At 45.7% G+C, this 13,751-nt stretch overlaps 1 protein-coding gene and 1 long non-coding RNA gene across 3 annotated transcripts in view; both read right to left on the bottom strand.

The window, feature by feature from the left end:
• LOC138354721 (uncharacterized) overlaps positions 1-13,751 on the bottom strand; it is a 416,665-nt gene that overhangs the window by 66,429 nt on the left and 336,485 nt on the right. The window lies entirely within an intron of this gene.
• LOC123768973 (choline/ethanolamine kinase) overlaps positions 1-13,751 on the bottom strand; it is a 67,303-nt gene that overhangs the window by 52,858 nt on the left and 694 nt on the right. The window contains exons 1-2 of one of the 2 annotated variants that reach the window (XM_045759881.2): positions 9,914-9,969; positions 9,628-9,733 (exon numbers count right to left, since the gene is read on the bottom strand). In XM_045759881.2, coding sequence (XP_045615837.1) covers positions 9,628-9,719 — 92 coding nt within the window. In that variant the 5' untranslated portion in view covers positions 9,720-9,733; positions 9,914-9,969. Of the gene's footprint in view, positions 1-9,627; positions 9,734-9,913; positions 9,970-13,751 lie in introns of those variants that run through there. The other variant, XM_045759880.2, reaches the window with a different exon arrangement.

Raw genomic sequence — 13,751 nt, 5'->3', positions numbered from 1 at the left:
TCATTCTCCCGCTCAATAGCATATGTGAGCGGGAGGTAACTCATATCTAGACATAGATAAAGAACTAAGCCTATTACCGGAGACACATGAACAAGATAACATTCGCGAAAGTTGTGAACATTATTGCAGACCCTGAACACAGAACCATTGTACATTTTGAACACGTCCTGTGTTAGATCAGTACTAGAATGTGTAGCCAGTGTGCGATTCCCACCTAAGGTCACGCAGAGAGCTGAGCTACCAGAAGCAGTCCAGAGCTACCAGAAGCAGTCCAGAGCTACCAGAAGCAGTCCAGAGCTACCAGAAGCAGTCCAGAGCTACCAGAAGCAGCCCAGAGCTACCAGAAGGAGCCCAGAGCTACCAGAAGCAGTCCAGAGCTACCAGAAGCAGTCCAGAGCTACCAGAAGCAGCCCAGAACTACCAGAAGCAGTCCAGAGCTACCAGAAGCAGTCCAGAGCTACCAGAAGCAGTCCAGAGCTACCAGAAGCAGTCCAGAGCTACCAGAAGCAGCCCAGAGCTACCAGAAGCAGTCCAGAGCTACCAGAAGCAGTCCAGAGCTACCAGAAGCAGTCCAGAGCTACCAGAAGCAGTCCAGAGCTACCAGAAGCAGCCCAGAGCTACCAGAAGCAGCCCAGAGCTACCAGAAGCAGTCCAGAGCTACCAGAAGCAGCCCAGAGAGAGAGCGCCATACTGGTGCGAGATGGGAGACGGCTCACAAGCCTAATCAAGCCATACAAGATTTTTAACGCCGTGGAAAAAAATTGCCAAAACTAAATTATTTCATTCAAGCAGAGGCTGGATAAGTGGTCATGGTGAGGAACTGGAGACTCACGTGCTACAGGGATACAAAGGAACCCTTCTTCACTCTCAGGGTAGCCAGCAAGGGGGAGCTAGTTGGTAAGGTGGGGTGAGGCTCACTTCAGACTTTCTCACTGCCGGGGACTGGAATCTTGTTAGGCTTATCCAGGTTCCGCTACGCCAGCCACCGACCACGATACAACCCGCAACAGTTGTCGAACTCTCGGGTATTTATGTACCGTAGGTGAACAGAGACATCGGGTAAAAGGAATCGTTTCTAAATGTCTCTGTCCTACCGCGAGACCTGAATCAGGGATCTTTCGGTTGTAAAGTGACTACGGGGACCACTGCGCTACTGAAACTACACAAGAAATCTCTCAAGAATTTAAGGAGCCAATAGACCTGGGGCCAGATTCACGAAAGCACTTAGGAACCTGTACATCTTTTCTCAATCTTTGGCGGCTTTGTTTCCAATTATTAAACAGTTAACGAGCTCCGAAGCACCAGGAGGCCGTTTATAACAATAACAACAGTTGATTGGGAAGTTTTCATACTTATAAACTGTTTAATAAATGTAACCAAAGCCGTCAAAGATTGAGGAAAGATGTACACGTTCGTAAGTGCTTGCGTAAGTGCTTTCGTGAATCTGGCCCCAGTTCACGACTAGAATACCTAACATCTTAAGCACAAAAAGAAACTTAAAACCTTAAACAAGTTTGCGACAAGACACGTGCTTGAAGTAAGCTACAGGAGCAGGTTATAAGATGCCATGATTACTACATAAAAGATACAGTGCAATAGTCGTGGTGAGCAAGGACCACATATTTAAATTAAAATAGAATACTACACGAGGACACAGCTGGAAGGTGAGACGGGAGAGTGTGTGTGCAGGGACACACACACACACACCTGCGCCCTGCAGGTGTGGAGTATACTGAACAACGTTGTGGAAGCCACCTCCATCCACACCTTCAGGAGCAGACACCACAATGAACTTAAACCATGTGGAAAGTTACAATAAAGTGAGCAACAAGGCTGGTAACTTACAAGGCCTTTACTTATAAACATATATATGTGTGTGTGTGTGTGTGTGTGTGTGTGTGTGTGTGTGTGTACTAGTTGTGTTTTTACGGGGTTTGAGCTTTGCTCTTTCGGCCCGCCTCTCAACTGTCAATCAACTGTTTACTAACTACTTTATTTTTTATTTTTTTTTCCACACCACACACACACACACCCCAGGAAGCAGCCCGTGACAGCTGGCTAACTCCCAGGTACCTATTTACTGCTAGGTAACAGGGGCATTCAGGGTGAAAGAAACTTTGCCCATTTGTTTCTGCCTCGTGCGGGAATCGAACCCGCGCCACAGAATTACGAATCCTGCGCGCTATCCACCAGGCTACGAGGCCCCTGTGTGTGTGTGTGTGTGTGTGTGTGTGTGTGTGTGTGTGTGTGTGTGTGTGTGTGTGTGTGTGTGTGTGTGTGTACACATTTATGCAGCTACCCTAGCCTATGTGAAGGGTTGCATAATGTGACCAGACCGAGCTAGGTGAAGCTAAAACTCCCCAACTCACGGCAGGCTTCGTCAGCTATATAAAAGAGCTAGAACTCGCTTCCCCATTTCCGGGCTATTCATGCCCGTGCCGCCTCTAAACTCAACTTGGGAGGACTTGATCTTCATCACTGAACTTCCCCGTCGCCACTTTTAGGTAAGCAGCAGCAGGTAGGTGAGGACACGGAGACTAGGTGCCTGAGCAGCGGCTCTTCCTGCCCCCCCCCAGAGCCCTGCTTCCTCAGACCACATCCAGCTCAGCAAGATAGCAGCGGCACCCCCCCCCCCCTCGGGGGCACGATAGCAGCACCCCCCATCCTCGAGGGCCGGGGGGGGGGGTGGAGGGGGACATGCGAGCACCCGTGCTCTCCTCAGATATATGCAAAACACTGTTATTAATGGACACGCCATGGCTATGGTAGTCATGACAAATTCGTGAAGAGTTTAGTGTGTTAAAGGGCGCTTTACACCGGAACGGCCTCTCTCACACGTGTGTGTGTGTGTGTGTGTGTGTGTGTGTGTGTGTGTGTGTGTGTGTGTGTGTGTGTGTGTGTGTGTGTGTGTGTGCTCACCTAATGGGTTCCATGTTTTGTGGGAAATTTGAAGTTCTCTCGAATATGAACGGTATTTGACCATTCCTCAGAAAGCGACCAACAACAGTCGACTAACAACCAAGTTCCTAATTACTGCTAGGTGAACAGAGGCAACGGGTGCAAGGAGACGCGCCTAGCTGTCTCGCCCTGCCCTGTGTGTGTGTGTGTGTGTGTGTGTGTGTGTGTGTGTGTGTGTGTGTACTCATATAGCTGTGCTTGCATGGGTTGAGTCATGCCCTGGAAACACAAACCTAACCTGTCTCTATTTTCTGCTTGTTACAACTTGTAATAAAGTTGTTACATCTTGGCTTAACGTGTTTATGACGTATTAGAACGTTGTTACAACTTGCTATATTGGTTGTTATAACTGGTTAGGAGATGTTAAAACTTGTTCAAACGTTGTAGCAACGTCGTAGTTTCGGTGTGTTTGGCGGGTGGTGCCTGTAATGTAGTCTCTGAACCCTTCGTAGCCTGCGATAACCATCTCCTCGAAACTTCATTCCTTTCTTTTCAGTAGGGCCTCTCCGCCTCCTCCCCTTCCTTCCCTCTCTCTCTCTCTCTCTCCTTATTACATTGTAGTCCTGGGAAAACACCGCATTCTTTACGATTCCTGAGAGTTTTGTTTCTGTGAGTCCAATTACATCCGGGTTCCCTTCTTGTGCTCTTTCCCCAAGTTCACTTGCCTTGCTTGTAATCCCATCTATGTTCGAGTACATTACCTTGAAACTGACTCTCTTTATTCCATTCTCATTTTCTGTTGATTCCCCCAGGGATGTCAGGGTGGGAGTGCCCAGGTGGACCTGGGGGATCTGAGGTGAGAGGGGGTGGGGAGGATCCTGTATGGGGAAGCTAGGACTAACTGGGGTGGTGCAGCTGAGAAGGATACAAGTTACAGCCCCGCTCCTGTGCCAGGTAAGTCCACTACGGGCTCACCATAGCCCGTGCTACTTGGAACGTTTTGTTCCAAATAGACCCTCATAGTCTGCGGAGGGTCTCTACTGATTTGGAAGGTGCAAGTTATTGGGGGGAATGATGAGGGGTGATTGTGTGTATGTATATATGTAGTATTTGTATATATTTCTTCTGACTGATTCGGTTTAGGTTCTGCGTTGTACCAGGGTCTTGAAGTGGGTGTTCACTTCAAGACACTTCCGGGCCAGCGCAGGAGCTGGACCGAATGACCCTACAACAGGAACGGAAGCAGTCAGGAGAACCTAAGCTGCCAACATGTCACACTCTATGTGGATACATTTAACACCTTATTAACACACACACACACACACACACACACACACACACACACACACACACACACACACACACACACACACACACAGAGGAGAAGAGTTGCGTGACAGGGTAAGGGTACGTTGGAGGTAGCAGGTCCTGGAGACAGAAATGCTTATGGTAGCAATGGTGTGTGTGTGTGTGTGTGTGTGTGTGTGTGTGTGTGTGTGTGTGTGTGTGTGTGTGTGTGTGTGTGTGTGTGTGTGTGTGTGTGTGTGTGTGTGTGTGCTGGTGCAGGCATTAGTCCCGATGGTTGGCTCCCCACTCGCCTGACTCCGCCTGTCCCTCGCCTGACTATGCTAACGCTTGCTGCTCCTACCCTCTCCTTCTCTCCCTCTCAATCCATCATAACACTCTATGACCTTTCCAACAGCTCGGCCCAGTCGCCTAGTCCCTCGCCTGACCTTTGCAACAAACCAATCAACTTCACGCACCGGACACACTCATAGGCCTGATTAGGTCACAATTTGATTCAGATTTCTATATTTGGTAGGCTTAGCCAATGGGATGAGGCCGACAACTGGCGCATGCGCAGTAAAATGAGGTCGTTTGATAATAAAATATAACTGCTGTTGAATAATATTGTTAAGTAACAGCAAGCTTGCGCGCACTGTCTCGACGGCTTCTTGCTCCAATAGTAGTTTATTTAAATGATTTTTTAAGTTTTGCCCCGAGGGGCGAGTTAATTGGGCAGCGGGACTCATCCTGTGAGTGGACACACCGCCATAGTGACAGTATTGGGCAGCGTCACTCATCCTGTGAGTGGACACACCGCCATAGTGACAGTATTGGGCAGTGGGACTCATCCTGTGAGTGGACACACCGCCATAGTGACAGTATTGGGCAGCGGGACTCATCCTGTGAGTGGACACACCGCCATAGTGACAGTATTGGGCAGCGCCACTCATCCTGTGAGTGGACACACCGCCATAGCAGCATGTACAACACTCCCCAATAGGAAGAAAACCCGCTGGGTTGTTCATCCTGTCACTTGTACCCAGACACAGCTGGGACTTGCTTATCTGTCTCAAGTGAACACCTCCTCAAACAAGAAGATTAACATCTATCAACCCTTAAAATCTTACGTTATCTTGCGGGTGCAAAATGGCGGTTATCTTTTAATAGAACAGTATCTATATTTGACAAATAGTGTTTTTCTAACTCAATGTGAAGTTTATTATTCTACACATATTTCTAATGACTCTTAGATGTCCACACACTCTCAGGTAGTGGTCAAGGCGGTGTCCATCACTCTCACCACAGATTCAGCAACTCCGCTGCTCAGCTGTTTCCATCCCGAATCTCCATGGATATTTGTATCCAAGACAGATTCTTGTTATTACTGATTCTCTCCTGCAGCCGCCACCTCTTCATCCATAATGATTGGGATTACCAGTTGCAACCATGTTGTACCATCGTACAGATTCACTGGTTTGTGCTTCTATCCTCCTTTCCTCAGCAACCTTATCACGGTGATATTGCCTGATAATACCTCTAATTTGTAGCAGAGTCTTGGGTATGACGTACTCAATGTGGTCTCCTTCAGCGCCTTCGGCAGCCAGCACATCTGCTCGATCATTTCCGGATTCCAACATGGGAGGGGATCCACAGAAATTTGACTACTCTTGATTGGTTAGTCCCCTCACAGCTCTCTTGATCTCAGCGACTATCTCAAGATTTTCTGCCCGATCTTTAGTAAGGCTTTGTAGCGCTGCTTTAGAATCAGTGCAGATCACTTATAAATTTCTAATTTGCGGGATTAATTTTATCATCCTAAGCTGGATGAATTCATCCACTTGTACATCCTAAGCTTCAGTTGAATTTATGTCCATTCTATAGTATAGTATATTCTATATATAATTTTTAAATCTAACAATTAATAGTTATCATTCCTACTAATCATGACCCCCCTGATCATTGGGATGGACGGTAGAGCGATGGTCTCGCTTCATGCAGGCCTGTGTTCAATCCCCGACCGCCCAAGTGGTTGTGGACCATTCCTCCCCCCCCCCCCCCCAAAATCCTTATCTTGACCCCTTCCCAGTGCTATATAGTGGTAATGGCTTGGTGCTTTCTCCTGACAGTTCCCTCCCCTGCTCATTTATCAGCCTCAGACTTGGCTCTCCAGTTGATAATCTTGTAATTATCATCATTACCCAACCTCGGAACCTTAGACAAACATCGAAAGTAAGCAATTAGCTTAGTAGAGTGGTCATTTCTTTCAGATAGCATAAGATAACAAGGCAAGGTTATCCACTAATCGATACATGTGGTCCATACTCTGGTTTAGGCGTGTGTGTGAGGATAACAAGAAAGAGTATCCGTTGGGTGCACACAGACCCGGACACACGTTTCATTATTTACCCTCAAATACCCCCTCAGACAACGAATGACTAAGAGAAAATAATCCAATTGGTCACAAGACCCGCAAGTGATGAGCTGTCAAGCTTAAGGACCTTTGGATGGAAGAGAACTTTACGGGTGAGGAAAAGCGCCAAGCCATTAGGACCCGAGGAAGTCGCGCGGGAAGTGTGGCGCGTCACCTCGGCTAGCGACGCGCGCATACACATCAATATGGCGGCTCTGACGTCACCCCGGAGCCCAACGGTCACTGGGGACACATCGCGCCTCCACTATACTGTATGGCTCACACATATGTCCAGCCACACACCTGCTGTACCTCGTGATATTGGTCCCTTGGTTCTAAGACCCTTGGTACAGCTCCCTTGGTACTGGTTCAATGGTCCTGGAGTTATGGTACTGGTCTGGTGTTTCCGGTCCTTGTTACTAGTTTACCTAATTATTGCCTACCTGTTGTTGGTGCCGGGGATCAACGTCGCCGCGACCCGGTCTCTGACCAGGCCTCCTAGTTGGTGGTCTGGTCCACCAGGGTGTTGGACGCAGCTGCTCGTAGCCTGACGTACTGATATCACTGCCTGGTTGATCAGGTATCCTTTAGAGGTGTATCCTTGTGGAGACTGAGTCTTGATACCGGTGTTATCCCCGACACCCATAACACTTGAAACAGAGGAGATCGCGCCACTCCACAAAGGAGGTAGTAAAGCAGACGCAACAAATTATAGACCAATAGCTTTAACTTCCACACACAAAATCTTTGAAAGAGTGCTAAGGAGTAAGATTACAACTCACATGGAATCACATCTACATAACCCAGGGCAACACGGGATCAGAACAGGGCATTATGTGCCCTGTTCAGGACGAAACAGAGATGTGTCTCAAGTGAAAGTGAAGATAGTGACAATAAAGTATGGCCTCGCAAGACTTCGCACTGTACCTGCTTCTCATACTTAATGTCGTTCCACAATCAAACAATTAAACGCTTTACTCTCGTTTTTTTCATTCCCCGGCCATCTTGTGGAATGGACCACCACCCTATACTGTCAATACATCGCTACGGGATCCAGTAAGTTCAGTAGAACTTCGATTTCAACCCTTTTACCCTGTCGTAGCTCAGTCGATTAAGGCAGTGTCTGGGATGCTCCAGGACGGAGGTTCGAATCCTCGTCACGGCCCTTGTGGATTTGTTCTTCTGTCAATACATCTTTGGTATCCAGCCTCTCAAGAAGCACCTGTGGAGCCTCATCTTAAACTGACACACATCTGATTTCCTGTTCCACTTCGGGAGAGCACTAAGTCATTACGACTATATAGCACTGGGAACGGATCAGGATAAGGATTTGGAATGGAACGGGGGAACGGAATGGTGCCCAACCACTTGGACGATCGGGGATTGAACGCCGACCTGCATGAAGCGAGACCGTCGCTCTACCATCCAGCTAAAGTGGTTGAGTTTTTCCACTTCGAGAAAAATATTTGAAAATATTTGTGTAAGCAGAGACGCATTCTTAAAATATTGGCAAATTCGATGCAGTTTCGAAAGCAGACATGATAAAAACAGACCGGATTAAATCATTGCAATAAACAAACTACTGCTGGGAAAGCGGGGCCAAGGAGCTAAATCTCATAAGCTACAGTAACAGTCTGCTAGACCATGTAGGCACATCTTGGTGAGCAGCACGAGTATAATGTTCTAGCTTATTCAGCACGTGCCCCGGATGCGCTCACCCTATATCCGTGCCCCCCACCCACTCCCCGAAGCGGGCACCCAATACCCGTGGCCCCTGAAGCATGTACCCTATACCTGTGCGCGTGCCCCTGCGAAGCGCACACACGATCCACTTTTCCCCTGAAGCGCGAACCCGGTAAGTGTGTCCCTGAAGTGCGCACCCGATACGCTTGTCCCGGAACCGCGCCTCCGACGCGAGCTCATTTAACGCGCATCCCGCATACGTTCATTAAGTGTGCACCTGACGCGTGCCCACTACGCACGCACCCAACGCGGGTTCATTAAACGTGCACTCAACGTAGGATCATTAAGTGTACACCCAAGCGTGCACACCTTACCCGACTGCTTCAAGAACATGCCTATATACAGTGCACTGTTACACACACAGCACCGCACTCCTGTGCCAGGTAAGTCCACTACGGGCTCACCATAGCCCGTGCTACTTGGAACTTGATCCGAGTAGCTGAATCTATAACAACAATGTTAGGATAATCTATTAAACCCGGTGAGTGCTTTGTAGACGATAAGTCACAATAACGTGGCTGAAGAGTCGACACCCAACCCACTCATCTAGAAGTGAACAGACGACATTTCGGTCCGTCCTGAGTCCAACCACTTGGGTTGGACGGTAGAGCATCATGCAGGTCGGCGTTCAATCCCCGACCGTCCAAGTAGTTGGGCACCATTCCCTCTTCCCGTCCCATCCCAAATCCTTATCCTGACCCCTTCCAAGTGCTATATAGTCGTAATGACTTGACGCTTTCCCCCTGATAGCTCCCTCCCTCGGTCCGTCCTGAACCTTTATCAAGTCGATTACACGACTTGATAATGGTCCTGGACCAAAACGTCGTTGGGGTCTTCGCTTTCAGATGTGTACGTTGGGTGTCATATATATATATATTGTTGTTGATTGAGGGACGACGATCGGGGGATCGGCTGCGCCCTGGCAGGCCTTTATTACAGGCCGTTTACACCCATATATATATTGACTTGTTGACAAATGGACCGTAGATACAGGCCTACAAATTTCCACTTCATCACCTAGCACATCCCAAGCGGTGCCATGGGTGCCACACATCTCTCGCCATTTGAGAGTTCTGGGAATGAAGATCCCGTCACATCTTAGGAGGTGTAAAGGAGAAAATAGAGACAAATAAGAGACAAAACAGGAGTCGTAGAGCGGCGCAGCGGTTGGCCAGCCTGGCGGCTGGTTCCACCCAAACAAGCAGACGACACCGACTGAAGAAGCCACATTAATCAAGAAGAAGCCTCAAGAAGCCACATTAACAACACCAACTACTGCAGCCTCTTACCTTATCTGCTTGACGATCATATCTGCAGGGGTGATCATCCTCCAGGCTCCGTGCAGATAATCCCGACATATTCGATATGCACGATCTCGCATTTCACACGTGATTTCTGAAGACATAGCGAGCTCAGTTTTGGTATTAGAAAAAAAGACGTGAAGTGACGATACAATACTTATGTATTAGACCAAACTTGTGTCATTTATTCTATAATAACAGAGGCAGAGTCATATGCAACATGCAGAGTCGTAGGTGTGTGTAGTGCGGCTGTGAGGACGTAACTTTGACTTACCAGGGAGAAGTCGCCGGTATTTATGCCGCCAACCAGACGTCACGTGACCGAGATCAATGTTTACCTCGCGGTTGTCTAATGCCGATTATTAAAACATTTATCCATCTAAACTTTCCAGTATTGATTACTATTTTTCTCAAGGGGAATATGCGGGGTATTTATGTATGGAGTAATATGTGTTTAAAGTAAATAAATATTGATGAGAATACTAGTAAGACTATGTAGATATGTTGCATAAACGTCTTCTACCCGTTCTCTCTTTAGTATTAGTGGGTAGACTGTTGTGTTCCGTCAGGAGTCCGGTGAGGTTCCCATTCCGTTGGGCCTTACACTTCTTTTCTATATATTACGCTACTAACCAAACGTAATGCCATTTTCAATATAGGAGAAGAATACAGATAATAATAACGTTATTGACGTTGAAGGAAAGTCCCAATGTATGTATAAATGTATTAAAAAAGTAAATTTTCAGATGTAATCATCTTTTCTCTGGTACTGAATACAATTTTCTAAGTAATATTTTAGGAGTTTGCGTTTATAATTCTTGCCGTCCATCATTAGATGTCGTTCGGATTATGTTCCTCAGGAACGTCAAAGTTTCAGAAGAATGCTCAATTATCTTGCTATACGCAAAACTTGAATCATGTTCAGAATTGTATAAGTACCTTGAGAAAGGATGTAGGATACATCCGAAAATTAGTTGTTAATAGATTTATACATATATTAGGTCTTTCCTTCAACTTCACTCCAATACTACGGCATTGTAGTAAGTTTATCAAAAACAATAATCAATAATGTTTGAAAATAGCAAGACATGGGTTGACATTTAGGGGTAAGGTCGGTTACTTGGAGATTATTAGGTAGTACTTGGTTTTTATCTTAAACTGGCTGAGAGAGGTACAGAGGTACAGCCTTTGACATAATTGGGAAGGTCATTCCACATTCTGGGTCCCTTGATTTGTAGAGAATTTCTAGTTTGGTTAAGGTGCACTCTTGGAGTATCAAAAAGGTATTTGTTTCTGGTGTGGTGCCCATGGGTTCTGTTACAACTTTCTAGAAGGCGTTTAAGCTCAGAATTGGCATTACAGTTCAGAGTTTTAAATATATAGAGTACACTTGAGAGGATGTGCAGCGACTTAATATATAATAATAATATACCTTACCTGAATAAACATCTGAATCTGAATCTGAATCTGATAACACGTTCAAATATTTAAGTAAGGGGCTGATTGCTGTCTGGAGCTAGAGTTTGTTATTGTTCTAATAGCATATCTGTATTGGGTAATTAGAGGACGTAGATGATTTTGGGTAATACAACCCTAAGCACAGATACTATAATTGAGATAACGATAGATGAGAGAGTAATAGAGTTTTTCAAGGGCAGGGCGAGGTACATAATATCTGATCTTAGAAAGAATGCCAACAGCTTTAGAAACTTTTTTTGCTATATATTGAATGTGGCCCTGTGGCCTCATTAAGATAAGACTGACGGTATTGGAGGACGTGACCTCTGACTCCATAATGATGTAATTTAAGAAGAAAGTTGTGGTTAACAGTGTCAAAACGCCTTACGTAGGTCAACAAATAACCCAACAGGGAACTCATTTTTATCAAGAGCTGCATGTATCAAGTTAATCATACTAATTAGTGCATCATTGATGCTTTTTTTTAGTCTGAAGCCATATTGGCAAGAGCTAAGTATATTGAGTTTAGCTAGATAAGAGTATAGCTGCTTATAGATTAGCTTTTCAAATATTTTAGACAAGATTAGCAGAATTGATATAGGTGTGAAATTATTGACATCAGTGAGATCACAACATTTGTGGACTAGGGTTACTCTTGCTTTTTTTTAGAATATCTGGAAAGGTTTGGAGTTCAAGTGATTTGTTGTAGAGCAATGCAATGGCCGGAGCTAGAAATCTAGTTTTTTGTCAATTACAGTTGGTATCTCAGCAAGGGCACTCGACTGTTTTAAGACAAAGTATTAGCTCATTAATATCAGAGGAATTAGTGGGAGTTAGGTACAGAGACTCTGGATAGTTACCAGTAAGGTAGTCCTTAACATTAGTTATTCACTCCTAATTCTTCTCTATACCTAGTCATAAAAGTATTTGTACACGTTTCATTGAATATATATATATATATATATATATATATATATATATATATATATATATATATATATATATATATATATATATATATATATATATATATATTAACAGAATATGACACACTCCTAAGGTCAATAACCGTGAAAGTGTTAAACCTCTCCCTGCAAGATGACCAATGGGACCAAGCAACGCTCCCAGTTAGACTCGGGGGGATAGGTATTCGCAAGGCGACACAGTTAGCATTGCCGGCATTCTTATCCTCGACCAGTGCAACAGGTGAATTAGTTAAGGAAATACTACCGGAACACCTAAGAGACTTCATTGGGATTCATGATCCCAAATTCGCGGAAGGAGCCGGTCAGTGGGACACTCTTGTCAACTCTCATCCTCGACCGACTTTTCCAAATGACTGCAAACAGTCCAAATGGGATAGCCCCATAGTGGAGAGATAGCCCCATAGTGGAGAACATCGCCACATCATTGCTGGAGGCAGCTTCCAGGAAGGACAAAGCGCGTCTTCTAGCTGTGCAAGCTCCCCATGCCGGGGACTTCCTGTTGGCAGTCCCTAATTCCGCCTTGGGTACCCGCCTGGACCATCGGACCCTAAGTATTGGTGTTGCTCTGCGCCTTGCCGCCCCTATCTCCACCGAGCACCGGTGTATTTGCGGCCATGTACGGGCAGACCAATACGGCATCCATGGTCTCATCTGTCGTAAGACACAGGGAAAGATTGCCAGACATGAAGCAGTCAATGACATCATCAAGAGAAGTTTGGCTTCAGCTGGGTGCCCAGCACAAAGGGAACCTCAGTTGTGCAGGCCTGACAACAGCCAAAAACGCCCAGATGGAGTCACCCTGCAGCCGTGGAGGGAAGGTAAACAGGTCGTGTGGGACTACACGTGTGCATCCACATTGGCTGATACCTATCTACCTTACAGCGCAGCTGAGGAAGGCGGGGCGGCCACCTTCAGGGAGACCCAGAAAACTAACAAGTACAGGGACCTAGAACGTTGTTACAGGTTCGTGCCAATAGGCTCTGAGACTCTGGGCGCCTGGGGTAAATGTGCACTTAAGTTCCTGAAGGAGCTGGGCGAGGAACTCATTGGGAAGACTAGAGACCCAAGAGCGGCCAGTTTTATGTTCCAGCGCCTCAGTGTCGCTGTTCAGAGGGGAAATGCGTGCTGTATCTTGGGTACGCACCCGACCCCCGAGGAACTGGACGAGGTCTTCGAACACTGATTGGTATATTGTTATATAAGTGTGTGTTTTCTGTAAACTGTAACATTGCAATAAAATAAAAAAATAAAAAATAATAATAGGGGTGGTAGGAGAGGAAAAGATTAAAGTATTCAGTGAGAATCCACAAGGTCTTCTCTGAACACTATTTATTTTCTTCTTCGAGGATGTGGGTCCCTTTAATTAAACCAGTGGTGGTACCCCTATATATATATATATATATATATATATATATATATATATATATATATATATATATATATATATATATATAATTGAATTGAATATATTGAACGTAATTTCCTATCACTTGAGAATGAACCATGTAGGTTCGAAACTTTGTGTAATTTCATAATAAGTGTAATACATTCTACAATTGTTTGTTTTTTTCTTCACCTCGAGCGAGGATGACTTTTGGAGAACTCCTCTTCCAGTTAAACCAAGATGCAGGAGCACTAGTTAGAGGGATAGACGCCCTAAACAAGAAA

This window comes from Procambarus clarkii, chromosome 64 (genome assembly GCF_040958095.1).
Source record: "Procambarus clarkii isolate CNS0578487 chromosome 64, FALCON_Pclarkii_2.0, whole genome shotgun sequence".
Taxonomy (NCBI): Eukaryota; Metazoa; Arthropoda; class Malacostraca; order Decapoda; family Cambaridae; genus Procambarus; species Procambarus clarkii.
This window is presented reverse-complemented; position numbering and strand designations above follow the sequence as displayed.